Raw genomic sequence first — 22,943 nt, forward strand, 5'->3', positions numbered from 1 at the left:
GTCATGGCAGCCAGGGCCCAAGAACAGCACGCAGCTGACCCCACAGCTGCTGCCTCACCCCCATGGGCATCACCCAAGGACCTGGGGGTGCTCAGGGCTCCGGTCTCATGCACAGATCTCGCTCCTCCTCTGCATGTTCTCTCAATGAATAATGCATACAAACACACTCACCAAAACCCTTGATGCTATATTTATACAAATACACCAGAGCCAAATTCTGCATTAGTGTAACTTCACTGATTCCAAAACCATCACGTTACTACAAATGCTGGCCTTAAATATTTTTACCCAAAATAGAACTTTGGCAACCCTCTCCTTACTGTTTTCTCTCAATTAAAACCCCTTCATTCCCTGAGTAGGTAAAGTTTAGCTTGATGCAATGCAAAGGGCTGGAGTTTTACATCTGAAGCCCTCAAGACAAGACTTGCATGGAATTTGAACTGTCTGCTATACAGGTATGAAATTCCCTTACGATGTTTATTACTGTAAAAAGAACCAAAAGCTACCATCTTAACTTTGCCATTGTTACTGTCAAACTAGATGTTAGGAAAGGGTTCTTTACAGTGAGGGTGGTGAGGCACTGGCACAGGTTGCCCAGGGAGGCTGTGGATGCTCCCTCCCTGGAGGTGCTCAAAGCCAGGTTGGATGAGGTCTGGGGGTAGCCTGTTCTAGTGGGAGGCATCGCTGCCTATGGCAGGGGGTTGGAGGTCTCTTCCAAGCTAAACCATTCTGTGATTGCAGTCTGCATATGCATCAGAGCACATTAGAAGTATCTCTAAATTAAGTTTTTCCATGTGCAAAAGATAATTTCTTTATAGTTTAGTTACAGCTTTCTCTGGAGAGGTAGTGAAATCCTGTACTTACCTACATGGAAATAAAATACTGTGCATCCCAGTACTGCTTTTCAAATTTCTTCCATTTCACCAGCATTTTGCTTCCCTAGAAGTCCCACTCAGGCTGTGTGCAGCTATGCCATCAGCTGTTGCCGAAGTTAGCAGTGTGAAGGTGAGATGTTTGTGGTGGGCTCAAACAGAGCTGCTGACAGAGGAGACACCCAGACACTCTTGCTGGTGCCAGCACCAGCTCTTGTGTGGCTATACATGATGATGGAGGAAGGCTGTCATGCTTTTCCACTCCTGGAGAACCGTACTGAGCATCTCATCTTTCAATATAAGGCAACAGTGATCACTGTGAGGTGAAATGAGTGGAGATAATCAGGGAAGCATAACTAAGGCTTCTGTATTTCTTCCTCAGATCTACGTGAGGGGGGAAAAAAGTATGTAAAATAGAGGCAGGCAGTGCACAGTGCCTGGGAAATGAGTACAGAGCATCCAGGATGAACCTGACCTGAACTTCCTCACGTGCTGTGTGACAAATTCTGGATGCAGCAAACTTTTTCTTGTGTCCAGGTCTCCCCTGGCAGGCACAGAGCGATCAGCTGCACTGGGACATTTGCGCACATGTTCATCGCCTGTGCCTTGGGCATTTCTGGCTGTCTGTCACCCTTGTAGAATTAGTGCCCTGGCCAGGCTATTGGACACCAGGACACCCTGGACAAACATCCAAAGTCCTCTTTCTCTGTCCAGACAAAATTTTTAGACAAAGGACATGTGAAAACCAAACAAACAGGGTAGACGACAGCACAAGTTTGGGTATCGCGCAACCTGCCATTGTACAACAGAGAATGATGAGAAAACGTGTCACTGTCACTTGGAGACCCAACTTGTGGCTGTCCTTGGTGAAACATATTCACAACTTCAACCTCTACATCATCGTTTAGGAGCAGAGATTTTATGTTAGAAGTTTTCCTTCCTGGGATGATCACAGTGTTTTACCCACAAGTCTGCTAGGAAGGCCTAAAACCACAGTCCTGCTTTTGGGATCCACAAATCCACCCCAGGGCTTAAACCTGAGTCTAAGAATGACAAGATACAGTGCAGGGACCAACTTCAGGGCTGAGATGCAGTCACTTGTCTATCCCTCTGTGACATCTGAATGCATTTCTCAAGCTGTGAACTGATTTAGATTAACTCTTCAGAGCCTCATGACAGCAAAAGCAAATAGACGTACACCTAAGTTTTGTTCAAGGTTTTGGAAACATAATTCTTCAGAGCCTCATGATAGCAAAAGCAAATAGTCACACACCTAAGTTTTGTTCAAGGCTTTGGAAACACTGGTAAGAACAGAAATGCATAGATCCAGCCAAACATAATGACTTCTGATGGCATTTGGCTACCAACCTTTTGTGAGAACCAGGGATGACTGTTGGGCTGGGATAGCCTTTTGGTGCTGAGTTTCTGCGCAGTTGTGACCAATGTCTAACACTGGCATCCTTCATCTGGTACTGCAGCAGAGCTGAGCCTCTGCTCTCTGCTCTTAAAATACATTTATCTTTTCCCCTGTCCCATCCTCGTTTCCCTCAGAGACCTCCATCCCTTCGCTCATTTCTTCACCAAGTCCTTTCAAAATCTATCATTACCTTTGTCCTGTGATCCTGCCTGGGGAATTTCCATTCTCTCTTTCCCCCCTTTTTCAGGAGAGGACTTCAGTCAAACTGGTTCCCCTGCTCAGGCAACCTTTCTAGCATTCCCACAGCCCAGTCAAACACTGAGGTTAACATAAAGTTAAGGTCCTTTTCACTGGCTTTTGTCTGATAGCTGTGTGTTAAAGACCCAGTCAGGAAAGGCAAACAAACGTCAGCGTTCAAGCCTTTTCAAAGTGCCCTGGAGATAATAATAGCCCTGCATTAGAAAGTTAAAAAGAAACCATGGGCTGAAGTTGCTCCCGAGTTGTTATGCCACGTAGCACAGCCCCACGGAAGGTGAGAAAGGCAGCAAAAGGCAGTGTACACCTAAGAATTGTCTCAGTCTTCCCACGCGTGCCCCCGGGTCTCCCACCTGCTCTGCGCTGGTTGTGCGGCTTTGTGCCGCAAATGACTTCTTGCCTTTCAGGGGACTGGAAGGGAAAGTGTTTGAACGTCATGGATGGGCCAAGGAAAAGACTGTGCTGCACAGGGGAAGTGTTTTGCTATCTTCAGAGATCACTCGTGGTGGTTCTGCCCCAGCCCTTGCTGTTTCCCGTTTACTGCAGCAGCAAACTCTCCGTAATGCGAGGAGCCGACCTGCCCCTTGGCGCAACAAGGCTCAGTCAGGCTGAATTGATTACTTGCACATTACTGTGACTTGCAACCCAAGACTGCTCTTTTTCGGTGAAAGAAGCAAAAATAATCAGGCAAAGAAAAAATGAAAAGGAAGTTAAAATTCTGGTTTGGGTTTTATTTGCTTTTAAATTAGCCTCCAGACAGACAGATCCCTTCCCAGTGCCACAAAGCCAATGGCCATGTCTGGCTGAGCTTCTCTGGACTGCAGCTTTCAGCACCGGAACAGTTGCAGGGACACAAAGGGAACAAAAAAGTCTGCCAGACTGTCCAATAATGTTATTATCACTTTAACTTAGCAGTCCTTGACACTTGCAGATAAGGACTGCAGGTTCTCTCGGTGCTACAGAAATATTGACTCAAAGAATGTGTTTATCCCTGATTGTGGTTCTGCAGAACAAGGTGGAAACAGCAACGGCAGTCTCAGAAATTAATTTCTTTGGCTTTGCAAGGGCATCTGTGCTGCAGGGTCCACAGGTTATTGATGTTATGTTTTTTTCTTGCCTCCACTAATTTGGAAATTATGTTGTCTTTTCAAGTCAGAGTCACAGGGCTAGGGGGAGATAAGCTGAGATAAACTGATTTCAGGAGTTTTTTCACATTAATAGCCTTTGGACCAACAAAGACAGCAAAGAACTAGGGAGACTTCTTGATTTTCTCCTGAACTTTCTGTTCATTAAGATACTGAGAGAGAAAATGTCAGCTGACTTTCTGGCTGATAATCCTTGAGGCCATCTTTAACCAGGTCCAGATGAAACCTCAGGTTGCCATGCACAGACCCTGCATTTTAATCTACCGAGCAGTCCTGCACCTGCTAACACTACGAACATCCAAGGGAATCAGAACACTTTCAGGAGGGATACGAGTGTGTGACAGATGAGCTGCCCCATCACTGCCTCGTCTGGCTTCATGGTGAGATGAAGCAGAAGAACTGGGGTTCAGCTGTTTAAACTCTGCTCCTGAAGCTGCACAAAACCCAACACCTTCAGCACGACACGAGGCTCATTGCGAGAGGTTCAAGAGCAAACGGAACAGCCTAGTCCAAGCTATCCCTCCTGAAGATGACTCAGGGACAGGCAGGTCTGTTAATCTGGCAAAACTCACTGACTCACTTCAAGAAGATTCAGCACCTACCTCTGTTCATTCAAGTTTAAGAAAGCAAAGTAGACTGGAAGACATACAGACTGGAAGATTTGGGACGTGATGAAAGTTGGCTCCAGTTCAGAAGTGGATCTGCAATAAACTGTGTTCCCCTGCCCTCTCCTGGAAGGAATATGCCAGAGCTGGGTGTGTTTGTGCAGGATCCTTGTGCTGAGCACTCCAGGGAAAGTGGCTGAAGGAGGTGAGAAGAGATGGTGGCTCTGAAGACAATATTTAAACATGCATGAACAATGACTGTGTTGTTGCTAACACCAGCTCTGCCAGAAACTGGCACACCTTTCAAGAGAATTGCAATGTTTTCAAGGAAGAGCTGCCTGCCTGTCTGGCCATCTGCATTGAATTGGGAAACAGAGAGGGTGACCCAACTGATGGAATCTGGAGCTTCTCACTTAACTGCTAATAGTAAACACAAAGCCTGCACGAAAACACTGGTAACCTTCGCTCAGGTCACAGAGGAGAACTGCCAGGCCAGAAATGTAACCAACAACTGTAATGGCACCAACAGACAGTCAGTGAGGCTGGGGCTAGCAGTGCAGAATGGGCAAGTGAGACCCCATTACTTGGCCAATTATATGGTGAGAGCTCAGAAAGGAGGCTGGTTCAGTCTTTTTTGAAGGTTATGGAATAGAGACCACACCAAAGTGGGCAGACCCAGGTGTGGGGGGAGTCTGGTCCTGAACTTCCAGCTGTGATGCTGTTAAACCTCCAGAGACACAGTGCAGTGAATACAACCCAGGCACAAAAAAATGCAACTGAATATGTTCAGTGTCTCTGCAAAGCTTCCTTCTTCTCCAGAGCCATGTGAATTGCAGCCTCCTTTCCTTTCCTAAGCACTAAATGTCCAAAGCAACACTAACCCTCTTCCACAAAGAGGACTGATTAGCAAATTACTGCTGTTAAGATAATTATGAGAGCAAAAACCCAAAAAAATCCAAACAACAAAAAAAAAAAGCCTAAAACCAACCAACAAACAAAACCAAGTGCAGAAACTACAAATAAGTCTACAGTTCAATACTTACAGTGCAGGACTATGAATCAGGAGCTCTGGAAGGACAGGACCAACCACATATGCACTGCATAACCTCAAAAGTATCTCAGATGCTTTGAGTTTTGTTTGGGGCTGTATTTCATCAGGTCGTGGTAAATCCAACAAAGAGGTATGCCAAGATCCTCCAACACGATGGGTAGGTGAATCACTTCCTTGTGGTTGAGGTGCTGCTCAGCACATGGGAAAATGAGATGAAGCCAGTTCTAGACAGGCTGTGAGCAAATGTTGGGGAGGTCTTATCTTGAGGGAGGTGCTTGAACGTGTCCAGAGAAGGGCAACAAGGCTGGTGAGGGGGCTATAAGGAGAAGCTGAGGGAGCTGGGGGTGTGCAGCCTGCAGAAGAGGAGGTTCAGGGGAGACCTCATTGCTGTCTAGAACTACCTGAAAGGAGGTGGTAGCCAGGCAGGGCTTGATCTCTTCTCCCAGGCACTCGGTGATGGAATAAGAGGATACAGTCTCAAACTGTGCCAGGGCAGGTTTAGGTTGGACATTAGGAAGAAATTCTTCATGGAAAGAGTGATTGGCATTGGAATGGGCTGGCTGGTGAGGTGGTGGAGTCACCATCCCTGGAGGTGTTTAAAAGGAGGCTGGATGAGGCACTCAGTGCCATGGTTTGGTTAATTAGAAGGGTTAGGTGATAGGTTGGACTGGATCCTAGAGGTTTTTTCCAATCTGGTTAAGTCTGTGACTCTGTGATCTTTTGAACCTTGCCTAATTTCTCTGTCTTCATGACAGAGAAATCACTGAAGACCACAGATGCTACAGAATATCTTGACCAGTCCCACAACTGGTTTATTTCCCTCCCCCATCTGATTGTAAGCCTCATTTGGTGGGTTTGCAGTGGGTTCAGTGCATTCTTTTATGCTCCCCTTTACCCTCTTATCAAGGAGATGAACTTTAATAAAGCAGTTCCAGCTGCTTTAAAAAGAGATTGCTTTGTCCTGCTGTGATGCAGGGGTTAAGAACAACGTTTCTGTTCATCACAGAAATAAGTGAAAGCTGAGTTATATCCCTCCTGTGACTAATGTTCTAGCTTGTTTTCTAAAGTTAATTCTTCATACACATTTCTTCCCCCCCCCCCTCCCCCTCCTTGTTCCATCTTACATTTGTCCAGACTCCTGTGTTCCTGAGGGACTAATTACCCACTCAGCAGTTACTCTGAAGTCTAATTGTAATAGTTGGCAAAACTCTGTCCTTCCACACAAGCTTTCAAAAGAATCCCTCCATTTATTTCAAATAGCACCACTCTCTGGAGCTTCTTCCCCATTTGCTTCGCCCTGGATGGAGATTTATTGCGCCGCTGTTGAGTGCTGACTGCTTTGCTTGTCGAGGGGCAGATATTCTCAGCAGAACAATTAAAAGCAAATAAACAAACAATTCCCCCCCCCCCAACACACACCCTCAAGTGGGTTGCTTATTTATAAATTACCCATTGTGATGTAATCCTCTCTCACTTGATGAATCCCTAGTAGCAGTGAAGAAAACACTGATTCAGACCTGGATTACTCTTGCTCCAGAGACAGATGTGATCATAGTAAGTGTTTTCTTTCACACCAACCTTGGACCTGTCAAGAAGTTTTGGGGAAATTTAGTCATCCATCCTGTGAGCTAGATGCACATTTCCTTATTCTGTAGGTGTTTAGGAGCAAACCATTCACCCCTATTGCTGTCAAAGAAGTAATGGGAAGCTAAATTCTGATTGCTGGTGTATTTTTTTTCCCACCAAAAACACTGCCTGAGAGGAAACCCTGTCTTTTCCCAGTTCTATTCAACTGTCTATATAGCCAGAACAGACTCAGCTCACCTCCTTGCTCTTAATTTTTAACACCTCTTCCCTAAGGACAATAATCTTGACACCGGGCACTCCTGAGCACCATTCACCCCTATTGGTGTCAAAAGAAGTAACGGGAAGCTAAATTCTGATTGCTGGTCTATTTTTTCCCCACCAAAAACACTGCCTGAGAGGAAACCCTGTCATTTCCCAGTTCTATTGAACTGGCTATACAGCCAGAACAGACTTTCCTCATCTCCTTGCTCTTAATTGTTAACATCACTTCCCTAAGGACAATAATCTGAGAGACAATCATTTGAGAGAGCGATTGGCATTGGAATGGGCTGCCCAGGGAGGTGGTGGAGTCACTGTCCCTGGAGGTATCACACAGTATCACAGTATCATCAGGGTTGGAAGATACCTCACAGATCATCAAGTCCAACCCTTTACCACAGAGCTCATGGACTGGATGAGGCACTTAGTGCCATGGTCTGGTTGAGTGGATAGGGCTGGGTGCTAGGTTGGACTGGATGAGCTTGGAGGTCTCCTCCAACCTGCTTGATTCTGTGGTTCTATGATCTTGACATTGTACTCTCCTGAGCACCATTCACCCCTATTGGTGTCAAAAGAAGTAATGGGAAGCTGAATTCTGATTGCTGGTGTATTTTTTCCACCAAAAACACTGCTTGAGAGAAAACCCTGTCCTTCCTTCCTTCCTTCCTTCCTTCCTTCCTTCCTTCCTTCCTTCCTTCCTTCCTTCCTTCCTTCCTTCCTTCCTTCCTTCCTTCCTTCCTTCCTTCCTTCCTTCCTTCCTTCCCTTTATTTCCTTCTCTTTTTTCTTTCCTTCTGTCCCTCTTTCTTTCCTTCTTTCCTTCCTTCTTTCCTTTTCTCTTTCCTTCTTTCCTTCTCTCTTTCTCTCCTTCTCTCCTTCTTTCCCTCTTTCTTTCCCTCTTTCTCTTTCTTCCCTTCTTTTCCTCTGTCTTTCCTTCTTTCCCTCTTTCTTTCTTTCCTTCTGTCTTTCCTTCTTTCCCTCTTTTTGTTCTTTCTTTCCTTCTTTCCCTGTCTTTCTTTCTTTCCTTCCTTCTTTCTTTCTCCTTTCCATCTTTCTTTCTTTCTCTCTCTCTCTCTCTCTCTCTCTCTCTCTCTCTCTCTCTCTCTCTCTCTCTTTCCCTCTTTCTTTCTATTAAGATTATTTTTGCTTAAGCTTTTGGTTTTGGTCATACTGTGAACTCCTGCAGGCTGTAGGGCTTTTGCAGGTAGCACTACAGCTCCTGTCCACCAGCAGGTATCAACTCCAGCATTGCAACTAAGCATTGCCCACGCAGTTAACTGACATTTGCTGTTGTAATTCTCTTTGGAATTTTTGTCTAAGTATCACAGCCCCTAAGGTAAATACTGGCTAATTTCTGCCTCACACAGAGCAAAGCATTGTCGTGCCAGCCCTTCTTCTCACAACCTCATTAGCACAACCAGCTGAGAAAACTAATTTTGCTTTTACACTCAGAAATTAGGCAGTTAGCACCATTAGAGAAGCTGTTGGTTCCACAATGTGATTTTTTTTTTTTTTTGGCCCTTTTAGCAGGCAAAAATGAAAAATCACAAGTGGAACTTTGCTGCTAGGACCCACAGTTGACACTGGTACTAACCAAGAATGTGCTGGTGGGCTCAGCTGAGGCTTAAAAAGAAAACTAAATCAATTGCAGGCTCCAGCTCTTTTTCAACATCGATCCAGTAATTAAATATTTACTCTAAAGCCTTGTCTCAGTTCTATTTCCAGCTCCAAGTAGCAAATTCTTTAGCAGTGCTCCTACAAGTTAAAACCCAATCTCTCCCATTTCTGTACATCTAAGGATTTACTTTTAAACACATTTTAACATCTCATAATTTCTCCACTTGACAAGGCATAAAAGAATGTTCTTTTAACATACTGCCTTTTCATCCCACACACACTGCCCTCTGAGCATCCACCACATGTGGCAGCGCCCAGGGAGCAGCTACCACCAAACAGCGCTGAGCTGCCTCAAGGAGGGGATGCTGTGCACAGCCACAGGCACGCTGGAGCTCCTCCTCTTGGATTTACGACTTGGAAAATCCCAGTATTTCCAAAATCAAAACTTGGGAGCTGTTCTTAATCTGTCAGCACCTTTTTAAGAAGAACTCAGAGCTGCTTGGGCACTCGTATGAAAAACTGGAATCGTCAATCACTCCTTCCTTCCCCTGAACTATGTGCAGAGCTGTCAGAATGTACCATAGCCTGGTCCAGCACGCAGCCGACTGAACCAGAAACATCATTTCACCGAGCTAGGGCCGGAGTCAGCCCACTTCAGGCTGGATCTGGCAGCTGTGAAATGTCAGCAGCTGCCTTACCCGCGAGTGGGTCCGGCAGAGGGCCGGTGAGGCGCAGGCAGCGCGGCTCAATGCATCACGTCCTGCTGAGCAGCACAGGGGCATGTCACAGCAGTCCTGCCCTGCTCCAGCCGCTGGGGATGCAGCAGGCTGGGGAGTCTCGGGTGCGGGGAAATCAGCCTGTCCTGCTCCAGGGATGTGCCGCTCCGCTCCTTCCCCGCAGCACCGGCAAACCTTCCCTGTTGCAGTCAGTCGAGTGTAGCAGCGCCTCTGTCACCCTGCCTTCACCGCGGCTGCTTGGGTGCAAGCCGAGGCTGCTGTTTTAACCACGGCTGTTTCCTTCAGCAGACCTCAGCTTGCACACGCCACCTTACAGATCGTCTACTCCTTTTCACAGTATCACCAAGGTTGGGAGAGACCTCACAGATCATCAAGTCCAACCCTTTACCACAGAGCTCAAGGCTAGACCATGGCACCAAGTGCCACGTCCAACCTTGCCTTGAACAGCTCCAGGGACGGCGACTCCACCACCTCCCCGGGCAGCCCATTCCAGTGTCCAATGACTCTCTCTGTGAAGAACTTTCTCCTCACCTCCAGCCTAAATTTCCCCTGGTGCAGCCTGAGGCTGTGTCCTCTCGTTCTGGTGCTGGCCACCTGTGAGAAGAGAGCAACCTCCTCCTGTCCACAACCACCCTTCAGGTAGTTGTAGACAGCAATAAGGTCACCCCTGAGCCTCCTCTTCTCCAGGCTAACCAATCCCAGCTCCCTCAGCCTCTCCTCGTAGGGCTGTGCTCAAGGCCTCTCCCCAGCCTCATTGCCCTTCTCTGGACACACTCAAGCATCTCAATGTCCCTCCTAAACTGGGGGGCCCAGAACTGAACACAGTACTCAAGGTGTGGTCTAACCAGTGCAGAGTACAGGGGCAGAATGACCTCCCTGCTCCTGCTGACCACACCATTCCTGATGCAGGCCAGGATGCCACTGGCTCTCTTGGCCACCTGGGCACACTGCTGGCTCATGTTCAGGTGGGTATCAATCAGCACCCCCAGATCCCTTTCTGTTTGGCTGCTCTCCAGCCACTCCAACCCTAGCCTGTCATGGAGTTGAGCACCAAATCGCAGCCAGGGGTTTACTGGCACTCCCTGCTGTGCTGCCTGCTGCAGCTTCACCATAAATGGCATTTGGCTGCGCCACGCTGAGCCTCGAGCACAAGAGAGGCTGCGGCTTTGCTGGAGTTCCATCTGCCCACAGGTCGACATTGGAGGATGCTGCCTTTAAAAGTAACTTCTGTTTGTGTTCAGTCAGAGCTTTCTGGACTAGCAGGACCTTGCAGAGCAGAGCCAGGCATGTAAGCAGACACCCACGGCACAGAGCAACGCGGGGCCACCCGTGCTGCCATTGGTAACGCATTAACTGCGCCGCGCAGGTGGAAGCAGCAGCAGCAGCAGCAGCAGCCGCAAGGCTTCAAGCGCAGCCGCAGCCTCTGCAGCGGCACGTGGCCAGGCCGGGCTCTGCCAGCACTGGGAAGAGACAAGATATTGCAGCCTTTGACGTCATTCCAGCAGGATCAAGCTCAGACGTCTGTCCGGATCAGGGATTGCGCAGGGTCGTCCCCCCCCCAGAGAACAGACAGCTTGCGCAATGCCGACACAGAGTTTACTGAGGAATCGGGTACAGCCGTGCCCTGCAGCAAACAAGCTCAGCAGCAGGCCTTCAGTCTGCAGCAATGGCAAGAGTCTGGCAATGAGATTGCTGCAATCCTGCTCTGAAAGCTGTTTAATGATTTGCTTTTGGGCAAAGACGTTTTAGGATAGAGGAGACATCGCTGCACGGCAGCAAAATGATGGGCAAAAGACATCAGTTTGCCCTCAGTAGCAGAGCCCTTTGCACGGGGTAGAGGAGAGAGGTTGAATAATATTTGGGTTTCTTCGTTTTGATTGGGCACTGCCTAATGCAAAGGGGCTTGGACAAGAGAAAGAAAGGCTACAAAACTGCCAGGGACCCTTTGGTCAGCCAGAATATGTGGAGAGGCTTAGGTCTTACCTAGGGTAAGAGAATCAAGGGAGGTTCATGGGGAAGTCTAAAGATTGATGGGTTTTAGTGTGATAGAGAGGGAAATAAATCAGAGCATATGAAGCAAAAAGACTCTGAAGCAGCCAAAGAAGCTGGACACAGTCAGATCAAGGAGCAGAGAAAACTCTGAGAGCATCTCAGCAGCTCCACTGGCTGTCTGGGGCAAATGGTTCAATGCTGGACTCACATGAGCTGTCACCTCCAAGGAGAAGACTAAGGGCTAGCATTTGTCAAGAGGAAATGAGCTACAGAGGGAGCAACTGTGCTCAAAAGCAAACCAAAGAATTGAGAGAGATGAAGGCTTTGGAAAGAAGGGAATGAGAGCCTCTGAAAGGTTTCCCAGAAGGCCTGAGCTGAGCTGCTGGTGGAGCTTCACTCTGCTGGGGCAGAGCCCAGACCATGTCCAGGCATCCTGGGTGAGGCTCAGCTGCTTCACAACTTTTCTGGAAACAGGGGTGGGAAGATGGCCCAGTCATCAGAGCTCAATTGGTGAGACAAGTCCCCATAAAAATATAAGCCAGCAGAAAAGCTTCAGCAACACAGAGAAAGAGGTGCAGAATGGAATAGAAATGCCAAAAAATCACCTTCAACAGAGGCTCCTGAGCTACACTGAAAGGCAGCCTTTGCATGGGACAGGGCCAGCTCAAGGACTTGGCACTTCTCAACTCTCTTCAGAGCCCACTAGAACCCAGACAGGAGATTAAAAATGTTGTCAGCTCAGTTATTGCAAGCCTCCTCCTCCCTCGTCCCCACTTTCAAGATGAAAATGTGCCAGGAGCTGCCTTTGGCTGCCATCAAGTCCGTGTGCCTGCTGAGGAGCTACACAGGCTGCTTCAAGGGGCTGTCTTGAGCAGCCACACACTAATGGAGCTGCAGGGCTCACCTTCTGGGAAAAGATCAAGCTGTGACCCAGGATAAGCACAGCACAGGATCCTGGATCTAACTGTACAGGGAGTGCAAGGTAAATCAGGCAAATGGTGGAGGTTTCACTGGGCTTATCTCAAAGGGTTACTGTATATCCAACTTAGAATACATACATTACATGTTTAATTGAGAGCAATTTAAGAGACCTTTAGTCAGGAACTAGGTGCTGTTTCCTCTGCTGTACCAAGACATGGATATATTGCAGTGGTAAAACTCCTTGATTCACCATTTAACAGTGCCAAAGGCAGAAGATGTCCTACAGGATGCTAGAAGAAGCATTGAGAAAATCAGTAAGAGTCTTTAACCAGTCCTTGAGAGTGGCTTATCCATCAGCCAGACTCAGAAAATACTGAAAGGTGTACAGGAAACTAAAGATGTGGATAACAGACAACCAAACACTCCTTTTTCCCAAAGTCACTGCTGCTCTGAACAGCTTTAACAAGCTCCAGTTGATTTTATCTAGGGAGATTAAAAAGTGGAAACAGGCAAAAGGGCCTGGACCCGAAGGACAGGCACTGGATTGTTTCCCCTGCAGGGTGTACTGTCTAAGGACATTTGGAGCAGTAATTTTTTGGGCATAAAACACACAAATGTGTTGGGCCATTGGAGAGGGGGACAGCACAGCAAGCACTTTCAGTCTCTTCCATACCCAGAGGGTGTCCTGCTGCTGTATCAGGAAGGTTCACAGCGAGAGACAGAAGCTGCCAAGCTGAGCTCACACTAAAGACATTCCAAACCAAGGTAATTTACCTGGGACATGCTGTTGCTTACAGGGGAAAAAGCCATGGTCAGGCAGCAAGCAGAGTCCCTGCCAAGCCAGTTTAATGCCAAGAGCCCCACAGAACTGCCAGTGCTGGGAAGGCTGCTCCTCCAGCACTGGACTGACCAGTGCCTTTGCCAGTATTGCACAAGCCATGGGGAGATGGGGTGAGAAGGCAAACCATTGCAGTGGGTATCTGAAGGCAACTGAGCCTTTCAGCAGCAGACATGGCTCTTGTCCCTGTGCCTGACTCAGCTTCCCAGTATTGCAAAAGCCCTGCTCGTATCATATGCAGGTGGGAGGGTTTCTAATTTAGAATCTGTGCTGGAACAAGAACAGAGAAGGTATTCAAGGGTGATGGCTTAACCTGGCACAAACATGCACTCAGCAGAGTGAGATTGCTGCCGTGCCCAAGAGGAACTTCGCTGAGACTCTGAGCACTGCAGCCCCCATTTTCCACAGGGAGAAGCCTGGGACTGGGGCACACCTTACATCTCTGAGACACACAGGCAAAGTTAGCAACCACAGAAAACAACCCAAGAAGCAGTCATAAAATCTGCCTCCAGTCCAAATGCAGCAACAGTGATGCTCTCTTCAGGCATCTCAGCTGCAAAGCCCATTCTTGAGGGATTGCAAAGGAATGGCTGTCCCAGAGGAGTGCCTTTCCCAAGATGGGAGAGCTGCCCTGCAGAGCTGGAGATGCAGGCTGCAGAAGGGCTTGATCTACTGTTGGAAGAAAATGGGTAGAGTCTGAACCAGAACCTGAACGAGAGGAAAACAAAGCACCATGGAGACTTGGAGGGCAACAAAACTAGGGTGGGTGCTGGCAAGGGGAGATTCTAGTAGAACATGTAGGGTAAATATTAGAAGGCAAATTTCCATGAACTTCATCTCCTAACCTCTACATGTCTGAATTTCAGACCTCTCCTAGTGTGTGAGCCATTCCCTGGTGGCTGTCAGTAGCCAAGAAGACTCACCCAAACTGAAGACAGTCATTGAGAGCTTAGTGCAAGGAGAACCAAGTTGGAAAGAGCTACTTACCTAAGCCATGAACCTCAGGAGACACTTGTCTGTGACTCAGCTGAGAGAAAAGAAGGCTTTTCCTGCAGGCTGAAGTGACTCATGGGAAATGGGTGTCATATGGTGATGACAGCATTCACACCTGAGCAGAGAAAGCAGCCAAAAGAAGCAAAATCCTATTAAGACTACTATTAGCATCAGTGAGAGAGCAAGCCCAGGGAGTATTTTGGACAGGGTCCTGGATGCCCAGAAGGTGCTAGGGACTGGGAGCACTTTAAACAGGATGAATTCAGCATCCCAGGAGGAGGAACTTCACCCTCTCTTGGGAAAGAAGGTCACCTTCAGAAATACCCAACTTCTTCACTATCCAGAGCTCTTAGGAGCTAATCCCACCTGCAAGCAGTGATGGGATAAGTGAGCTGCAGGTTGTCTTCAGGTGAGAGGCCTTTGGGTTAACAGCAGGTATAGGCAGCTGCCTGCTGTGTTAAGTGAACTTTATTCCATTTGCAAAACAACATGAGCTCCACATGCTGCTGCTCAGCTGTCTGCTGCCTGCACCCATCAGGTCAAACTGTGTCGAAGGGATCTGACTCACTTCTTGCATCTGATTCGAAAGAAAATGAGTCAGGGAAAGTCTTAAATATCCAAATCTGCCCCTTAAACCTCTGTAGATCTACTGCCTAAATTCACCTCTCTCTCTCTCTGGCAGTCTCTTTAGAAACCAAATGTGAGGCTCATTCAGTGCAAGCAGGGGGTGAGAACTGACGGTAATTACACTCAAGGAGGTCAGAAAATGCAAGAGAGGTTGAGGGATGTGTATGAAGGAAATGGAGAGGAGTTAACTCCATGGGCTGCTGGTAGACTAGAAGCCAGAGGATGTTTTGTTTAGGTGGGCAGGAAAGCATCACAGGACAAACCTCAGTGATGAGACTTATGATGGACTTGGTGAACCCACTGAGGAAGCAGGACCTGGACCTGGTGGAGAGTGAGGAAACCGAGGATGCTGGAATGAAGTAACAGGAGCCTGGGGGTGGTGTGTGAGTGAAGCAGCAGGAAAAGACCAGGGCTTGTAGTGGGAGACTGCCTAAGACAGGGAACTGGAGCAGGGAGAGCAGGGAACAGTAGAAGAGCCTCATTGCTCTGATGATGCCTTTGCCTCATCTCTTAGGGAGGGTTTGGAGACTGGGACAAGACTGAGGAACTGCCAATCTGGAACAGACCAGTGGTGCCTGCAGTCAAGTACCTGGCTTCCAGCAGAGGCCGAATTTGGATGCTTTAGAGGAAAATCTTCGATAGCATCCCAGTTCCAGGAAGAGTGCACCACGTCAAGTGTTTGCTCATGTTAGCACAGCTAGAGAACCCTAGCAGGGCAGACAGGCTATTTATAAGCATATCAGATGTCAGCTGAGCTCTTTGCACTCTCTATAGATCATACATCAAGTCTAATGAGAAGGCACACACAGGCTGGGGGGAATGGGTGAGCACAGGTTAACAAGGATGAGTCCTCTGCATACAATACACATGGGGAAGAACAGCAGCTGGCCCTGTGCCCGGCACTGCTTACAAGATCTCTGAAAGCTGAGCAAGATCACTTTACTAACAGCAGCATGAGAAGGAAGGATTGAGAATGCTGGCTGTGATGACGTCCCTGCATTATTAGACAGAGTGTTGTTTGCACCTAAAAGAAAAGGATCCAAACCTATTCACAGACATTTCATTAGGCTCTCTTCTTAGAGCATGCTGCATCCAGAAAAACAGTTGAGTCATCTACAGGGTTAGCTCTTTATCTCTTCAAACCTGCTACACTAGGCCTAGAATACAGATTTAAGCACAAAGGAGGATAGTGTTCCAATTAATGTTCCAGCTAGCATCTGCTCTTTTTAATTAGTCGAAGTCTGGTTTGGGTTTTTTTTGTTGTCTGGAGACAGAACTGCTGAGCAGAAGTGTGCTGGCTTCTTTTCTGCTTAGCTGGCTCCTCTGATCTCTCCTGGCCTTTAGGAACATCTTCTCCATTTCCCAGAGGCCACAGCCTGTTGTGCATTGATACCCGGATTGTGCCCACAGGCTGTGTGCACTTTTAGCTACGAATGGCTGCAAATGTGTGCTCCCTGCCGCAGGGGAACCCGACGCAAAGCTGTGCTACAGATGTCCTCTCCCTCCACAGACACAGATCTGTGCACTGCTTCGCTTAGTCAGCAACTCGGTTTTGCTCTGCAAGGAGCTCTCATCGCAGAGCAGATGCAGGTGGATGGAGAAGAGTTCCCCAGAACCTGTTACCCTTCCTGTTTTGCTCGAAGCTCGCTGATCCTTCACCTCACCCTCTGTAACAAGACCTTTAAGGATCTGTTTCGATTACACACAGATGAATAATTTACAAGCCTCGGCTGTTGCAATCAACAAGTCCTGCTCTGTCCAAGCACTCGATGGCTTGGCTTAAATTTCCCTCACTTTGCTAAAAACTCCACAACTTAAGCAGCATTCAAAAAACCCCCAACCCCCTCTAAAGGAGGAGCTGCTGGGGGAAGAGCAAGGTAACATATCACAGCAGCAAACAGCACTCACAGCAAGTATTTCTCTTATCTCCAGCGGGGCATTGACCTGTTGTACAAACTCCAGGTAGGAAAGCCACAGGCAAAGCAATCTCAGATGTAATGTTTACCTAAGAGGAGATATTTCCATGGAAAACAAGCTACAGGATCTGCTGATATGCTGATGGGGACAACAGTGGGCATTCACACAGGTGCAGGCAAAGGAATAGGGACAGGATGTGGAAACTTCAGAGCATTTCCAAGTAATAAAGCTGTGGTTGCATGAGGAGCATGCCCGTGCAGCCTGTGGTTCCAGCTAGACAGGCAGGAGAAGCTGTGGGTTGCCTTACCAAAGACCCACGGTGCAGCATCACCAGAATGCCTCAGTGCTCAGCGCTTAAAATAGAGATGGAGAGGTGGGACTTGCAAGGAAACAGCCAGGCTGGCACCAAACATTCCTGACCCATTGCAGCTGGTACTCAGTGATGCCTCATTCTCTGGCAAGGGGAGCTGGATCCCATGAGCTACCCTGGGGATATGAGCCACACTTTTGGCTCGTAGATAATAGTTTCTGTACAAGCCTCTTTGGAGCAGAAGATAGACAGGACTGAGGCAGCTCAGGAACAAAGTGAATAACAGAGTTGTTTTCATCTTTAATCCATTCTGCATGAGCAGAAAGAGTTTGGAGTCACAGGCTCCCTTTTGCAGCACTTAGAAACCAGCATGACCCATACCTTTATGAATCCTTTCTGGTCTGCTCCATACATGCTTATTGCAGGCAATTCCTGCGCAGGACTTGCAGGATCAGCCTGTTCTACCACCACAAAGCTGCAGTTTTGTTATCACCTGAAGCCAACCAAAGCACAAGCTGTCACTGAAAGGGGCAATTCCACCTTCCCCTAGCTCATATGTCCTGCTTCCTCAAGCCATCACAGGCATCATAAAAACAAAGGCTCTTTTCCTTCAGGCAGAGCATTTTTCAGCTGGATCAGTTCCCATACAGTCACAGCAGCTGTAGCTTTGCCACAAAGCAAGGGCCAGGAAAAGGCTGGAACTGTGCCCTAAGAGCTTAATGCACAATCATAAAGTTGCAACCTCAGGTTCCTGGGACATTTGTCCCTGCAAATAGCCTGGATTTATAGCCCTGGTTAGGAAAGTCTCCTTGGCTGCAGCTTTGTGACTTTCTTTACAATGGGCAAAATGCAAACTTCTAGGTCCCAGAAGTGCTGAGCTCTGAGAGGAATCTGGAACCAGTTACAGTTTTCACTTTGGGATCAGGTCTAAATGGTTATTCAGAACTGGCATTGAAATTGCAACCATATAATTTGTCTACATCTTTACCAGAGAAAATCAGTGGGGCCAGCCCACCAAGCCCAAGATCAGCCTCCCAGATCTCACTCTCCATTGCCTGGAGAGTTTGTGAAACCTCCCTCCTTGGGGATTTTCAAAACAGCCAAGCAAGGCTGGAAAAAAAAAAAAGGAGAAAGTAAAATCATACCAGCCTGATGTGATTTTGAAGTTAGGTCTGTTTAGAGCAGGAGGTTGGGCTACAGCCCTCCACATGTCCCTCCCAAATGGTACTATTCTGTGACTCCACCATCTTCTGCTGTATTTGTGTCAGGGTCTGCTGCTCCACCACCACCACTTCAGTGATCAACGAGCAGTCCCTGCACTGACTCATCATAGAATCATAAAACCAAGCAGGTTGGAAGAGACCTCCAAGCTCAACCAGTCCAACCTAGCACCCAGCCCTAGCCAATCAACCAGACCATGGCACTAAGTGCCTCAGCCAGGCTCTTCTTGGACACCTCTAGGGATGGTGCCTCCACCACCTCCCTGGGCAGCCCATTCCAATGCCAATCACTCTCTCTGCCAACAACTTCCTCCTAACATCCAGCCTAGACCTGCCCTGGCACAACTTGAGACTGTGTCCCCTTGTTCTGTTGCTGCTTGCCTGGGAGAAGAGACCAACCCCACCTGGCTACAGCCTCCCTTCAGGTAATTGTAGACAGCAATGAGGTCTACCCTGAGCCTCCTCTTCTGCAGGCTGCACACCCCCAGCTCCCTCAGCCTCTCCTCACAGGGCTGTGCTCCAGGCCCCTCACCAGCTTTGTTGCCCTTCTCTGGACACCTTCCAGCACCTCAACATCTCTCTTGAATTGAGGAGCCCAGCACTGGACACAGGACTCAAGGTGTGGCCTGACCAGTGCTGAGTACAGGGGCAGAACAAGCTCCCTTTCCCTGTTGGCCACACTGTTCCTGATTCAGGCCAGGATGCCATTGGCTCTTTTGGCCACCTGGGCACACTGCTGCCTCATCTTCAGCTACTATCTACCAGTACCCCCAGGTCCCTTTCTTCCTGGCTGCTCTCCAGCCACTCTGTCCCCAACCTGTAGCACTGCTTGGGCTTGTTGTAGCCAAAGTGTGATCCAGAAGTCAGGGAGCCTGACTCTTCAAGGCGTTGGCTGCATTAGCTCAGAGCCAGAGCAGAGCACAATGCTTGTCTGTGTGCAGTTGTCTGAGGAGTGCACCTCTGACAGCCACTACAAGAAGGACTCTTTGCCACCACGGCGCACGCTGGAGTAAGCTTTGCACTGCAGAAGAAACTCGCCCAGATCTGGCAAGGATCCCGGGGTGAAGATTGCAGAACATTTTCTCTTCAGCAGGAAGGAGCCTGCATTCTCAGCAAGAACGATTGTGAAATCCACATTACTGAGCACTTGCTGCTTTCTGTCCAAGTCATTACGCAGCAGCCATGTGCACCCACTGTGAAAGGGCAGATGACAGGAGCTGTCTTCTCATTTCCACGTGGCACTTCAGAGACTTTAGCAGCTTTCATCCACGAGATTGAAATCACATCAGTCGGAAGAGCACCGCAAACTCATTTTGGATGAGTCAGCTCAGGGATACACTGGGGGCTGTGGATCAATGGGAGGACACAAAACTTGAGTGAAATCTCTTCCATCAGCCTGTTTGCAAAGATGAGAGACCACAGGTTTTCTTGCCGAGGACACTTTTCCTTCAACCCACGGGATGGGCCATGGTTTCTCGGTGCTCATCAAGCCTGGAGACCTCATCTGTAAGGTGAAAGGGGCGTGGAGAAGCAGGAGTGGAAGCTGCGGGTCAGTGAGCCAGCTCCTCAGCCCAGTCAGTACAAGGTTGCTGCCATCTCGTGGTCGGCTCTGCTCATGAGAAGGTTACAGGACGTTCTTTTCCTGCGTGGAGATGTTGCATTGAAGACCTTTCCTGGGAGTGGGCTTCAGCTGGATGCAGCAGGGGGGAATAGCCGTGCCAGTGGTTAGAACCCATGAGGCCACAGCACTTGAGTAGCACAGCTTTGCTGTTCACAGGAGCTCTCCTGATTGCCACCTGCACTATCTGCTCACCCTTGTTTGGGATGGCTCCACTCCAAGACATAATAATCTCTTTCCTGTCGTGCCATTGCTTCCTTGTGCCCTTTAACCTAAGAAGACAGGAGACATCCCAGCTGCTGTCAAGAGGCCCTGTATTTGCTGTGCAGCAGTCAATGTGTGTGGCCACTCAGCCCCTGGTGCTGGAAAGAGAGAAGATGTGCAGGGAAACAGACACACTGGGCTCAGGTGGGATGGATATAGGTCTCCGGTAGTGTCTCTTTTGGCATCTTTCACTGAGCTGTGGTGATGATCCAGGGGTTTTGTACTGTGAATAAAGCCCAAATGGAGAACCACGTGGTCATTTTCTTGTGATTTCAGCCTTTCCAGGGAGCTTGGAAGCATGCACAGACTTTGCAAGAAATATACAAGCAGAGACATTTTCTCCATGGGATCTCCATAAACATCTTGCAGCTGCTTCCCCACCGTACGGAAGAAAGGCAGGAGAACAGTGTCCCAGAGAGACCCATCAGCAGAAAAAGTTCTCTTTGACAGTTCACCAGAGACCACACTGAAGGAGCAGAGCTCTTGCAGGCAATGTCCTGCTAACACTTGAGGATGTCTCCTCCTTCCTTGTGTCTAACCCTGGGAACAGGCTCTAACGTCTCTTTCTCCCTCCTGGGATGCTCCGGGTTCTGCAGACACAATTCACCGGGAGATACAGGATCAAGAGTTCAGAAGAAAGAAGCAGCTGCCAACCCATTTGGTCTTTTGGTGATGTTTGCTGGCTCTTTACAGGCTTTTTCCTTTGCATGGTGCATTTTGTGGCTCATGTTGCAGAAACCAAAGTTAAACACTTAAATGAGCCCCCTCAAGAAGACTCCAGCCCTCAAATCGCAGATGTCCTGTAGGAAACAGAAGCAGCAACCTGCAATTCTCACCATGCCAACTGCCTGTCCTTCTCAGCTGTGCATCAAGGAAGCACTGTCCAGACATCTAATAATCTCCCCAAATGTGGCTCCTTCATGTGGCATGGCAGAACTCAGAAACCCCAAATGATCTGCACAGCCTCTGCCACCAGGCAGATTTCCCCATGATGTTGCACATGCTATTTATTCCCATCATTAACCAAGTTAATGGTGGCTAAGAATAGACCCCAGATGTCCTTCTGGCCTGAAAAAAACTTCTTTGCCTTAAAGAGAAGGCAAAGCTTAAGTGGCTTATGGCATGTGTGGGACATAAACAATGAACCAGAGCTATGAAGAGCTTGACAGCTGCCAGAATTCACAAAACACATCCCTGCTTTGAAATCATCTCTGTTCCATTTTGGGGTAATAAGCATTTAGCATGGTCTAGTTGACTGGATAGGGCTGGGTGCTAGGTTGAACTGGATGACCTTTTCCCATTGGAATGGGCTGCCCAGGGAGGTGGTGGAGTCACCATCCCTGGGGGTCTTCAAGAAAAGACTGAATGAGGCACTTAGTGCCATGGTCTAGTTGACTGGACAGGGCTGGGTGCTAGGTTGGACTGGATGATCTTGGAGGTCTCTTCCAACCTGGTTGATTCTATGATTCTATGATCTTGGAGGTCTCTTCCAACCTGGTTGATCCTATGATTCTACGACAGCACGGAGCAGATCAGTGGCTGTATAAATGCAGCATTCACTGGTATAGAGATGATTCCAGACAGAGCCAAAATTGTTCAATTGCATTCTTTTTGCCCTCCATTTCTGTGGTGTTACTGCTGCAGCAAACTCCCAGTTCTGTAAGGCACTGGTCTTCCTGGACAACATAACCTCTGATAGCATGCCTTTAGAAAAATGCATCTGAAGGGCAATTTATTCTTGAGTGGTATTTTTTTGGGGGGGAGGGGGGCTAATGGAAATCATTCTGCAGTCCTATTTTTCATACACACTCCCCAATCCATTTGGGAAACATCCCAAAACGTACTAAAGATAGCACTGTGGTTTTCTGCATCACTGCTAAAAATCAAAGCATTCATGTGCAGAATAAAGAGAAATTTCTTCCTGTATAAGCATTTTCCTTCTGTTGCCTGAATCCAGGCTCTTGATAATCAGCAACTACAGAAAAGAGCTGTAACAATCAAATGGGAGCTTGCACTTAGAGAAAATTGTGCTATTTATTGCACGGGTTACTCAAATGGAGAAAGGACTTTGGAAACCTCTTGGTAAAGGAAAGGAAATGCTGTTCCAGAAAGCTGAAATTGCATTTAAAGAGCCTAGAGAAGAACACGATCCACTCGAAACCGGTTTGGTCTTTTCAGAAAGAGAATGCAGCGAAAATGGGGATTTAAGTAGCTACCAACGTGCCTCTGCGGCAGCCGGGCAGGCAGGTGGGTTTGCAAAGCCTGCCGTGGCTGCTGGGCTCCCAGAGGACCCAGCAGGCTCAGCCCCGCTCCGCTGGGGTAGGGACACTTGTCCCGGCTGCAGCAGACCCAGGGGCAACGGCCGGGCAAGGCTCCAAGGGGTGCCGCTCGGGTGCTGCCTGGCAACTGGTTCCCATGGCAACGCAAACAAGAGGCAGCCGAAAGCCCAGTGCGGAGCCGAGCTGCAGGGCAGCCACGTCCACATCCAGATCCGCTTCAGATCAGGGCCCCGCCGTGCAGAGGAGCCCGGAGTAGCTTTCTTTTCGTCGAGAAAGCCAAACCCAAAGAGGTGAGGGCAAGCGCTGCAGTTTGTTTTCTGTTTGCGACATCGGAGACAGCGTCCGGCTCAAGGGGGATGCTGGCATGTGTCGCACACGCTAAGCATCTCCTGCGCTGAGGGTGAGTGGTGGGGAGGCTGCAG

The 22,943-nt window shown here is 48.4% G+C and overlaps 1 protein-coding gene across 3 annotated transcripts in view; it reads right to left on the reverse strand.

Annotated features, from left to right (window-relative positions):
- KLF15 (KLF transcription factor 15) overlaps nt 1–14,573 on the reverse strand; it is a 32,109-nt gene extending 17,536 nt beyond the window's left edge. Inside the window, exons 1-2 of one of the 3 annotated variants that reach the window (XM_064156828.1) lie at nt 14,281–14,573; nt 6,795–6,930 (exon numbers count right to left, since the gene is read on the reverse strand). In XM_064156828.1, coding sequence (XP_064012898.1) covers nt 6,795–6,798 — 4 coding nt within the window. In that variant the 5' untranslated portion in view covers nt 6,799–6,930; nt 14,281–14,573. Of the gene's footprint in view, nt 1–6,794; nt 7,456–14,280 lie in introns of those variants that run through there. The other 2 variants (XM_064156832.1, XM_064156829.1) reach the window with 2 other exon arrangements.
- Nucleotides 14,574–22,943: the final 8,370 nt, after the last annotated feature.

Source organism: Pogoniulus pusillus, chromosome 16 (assembly GCF_015220805.1).
Source record: "Pogoniulus pusillus isolate bPogPus1 chromosome 16, bPogPus1.pri, whole genome shotgun sequence".
NCBI classification, from domain to species: Eukaryota; Metazoa; Chordata; class Aves; order Piciformes; family Lybiidae; genus Pogoniulus; species Pogoniulus pusillus.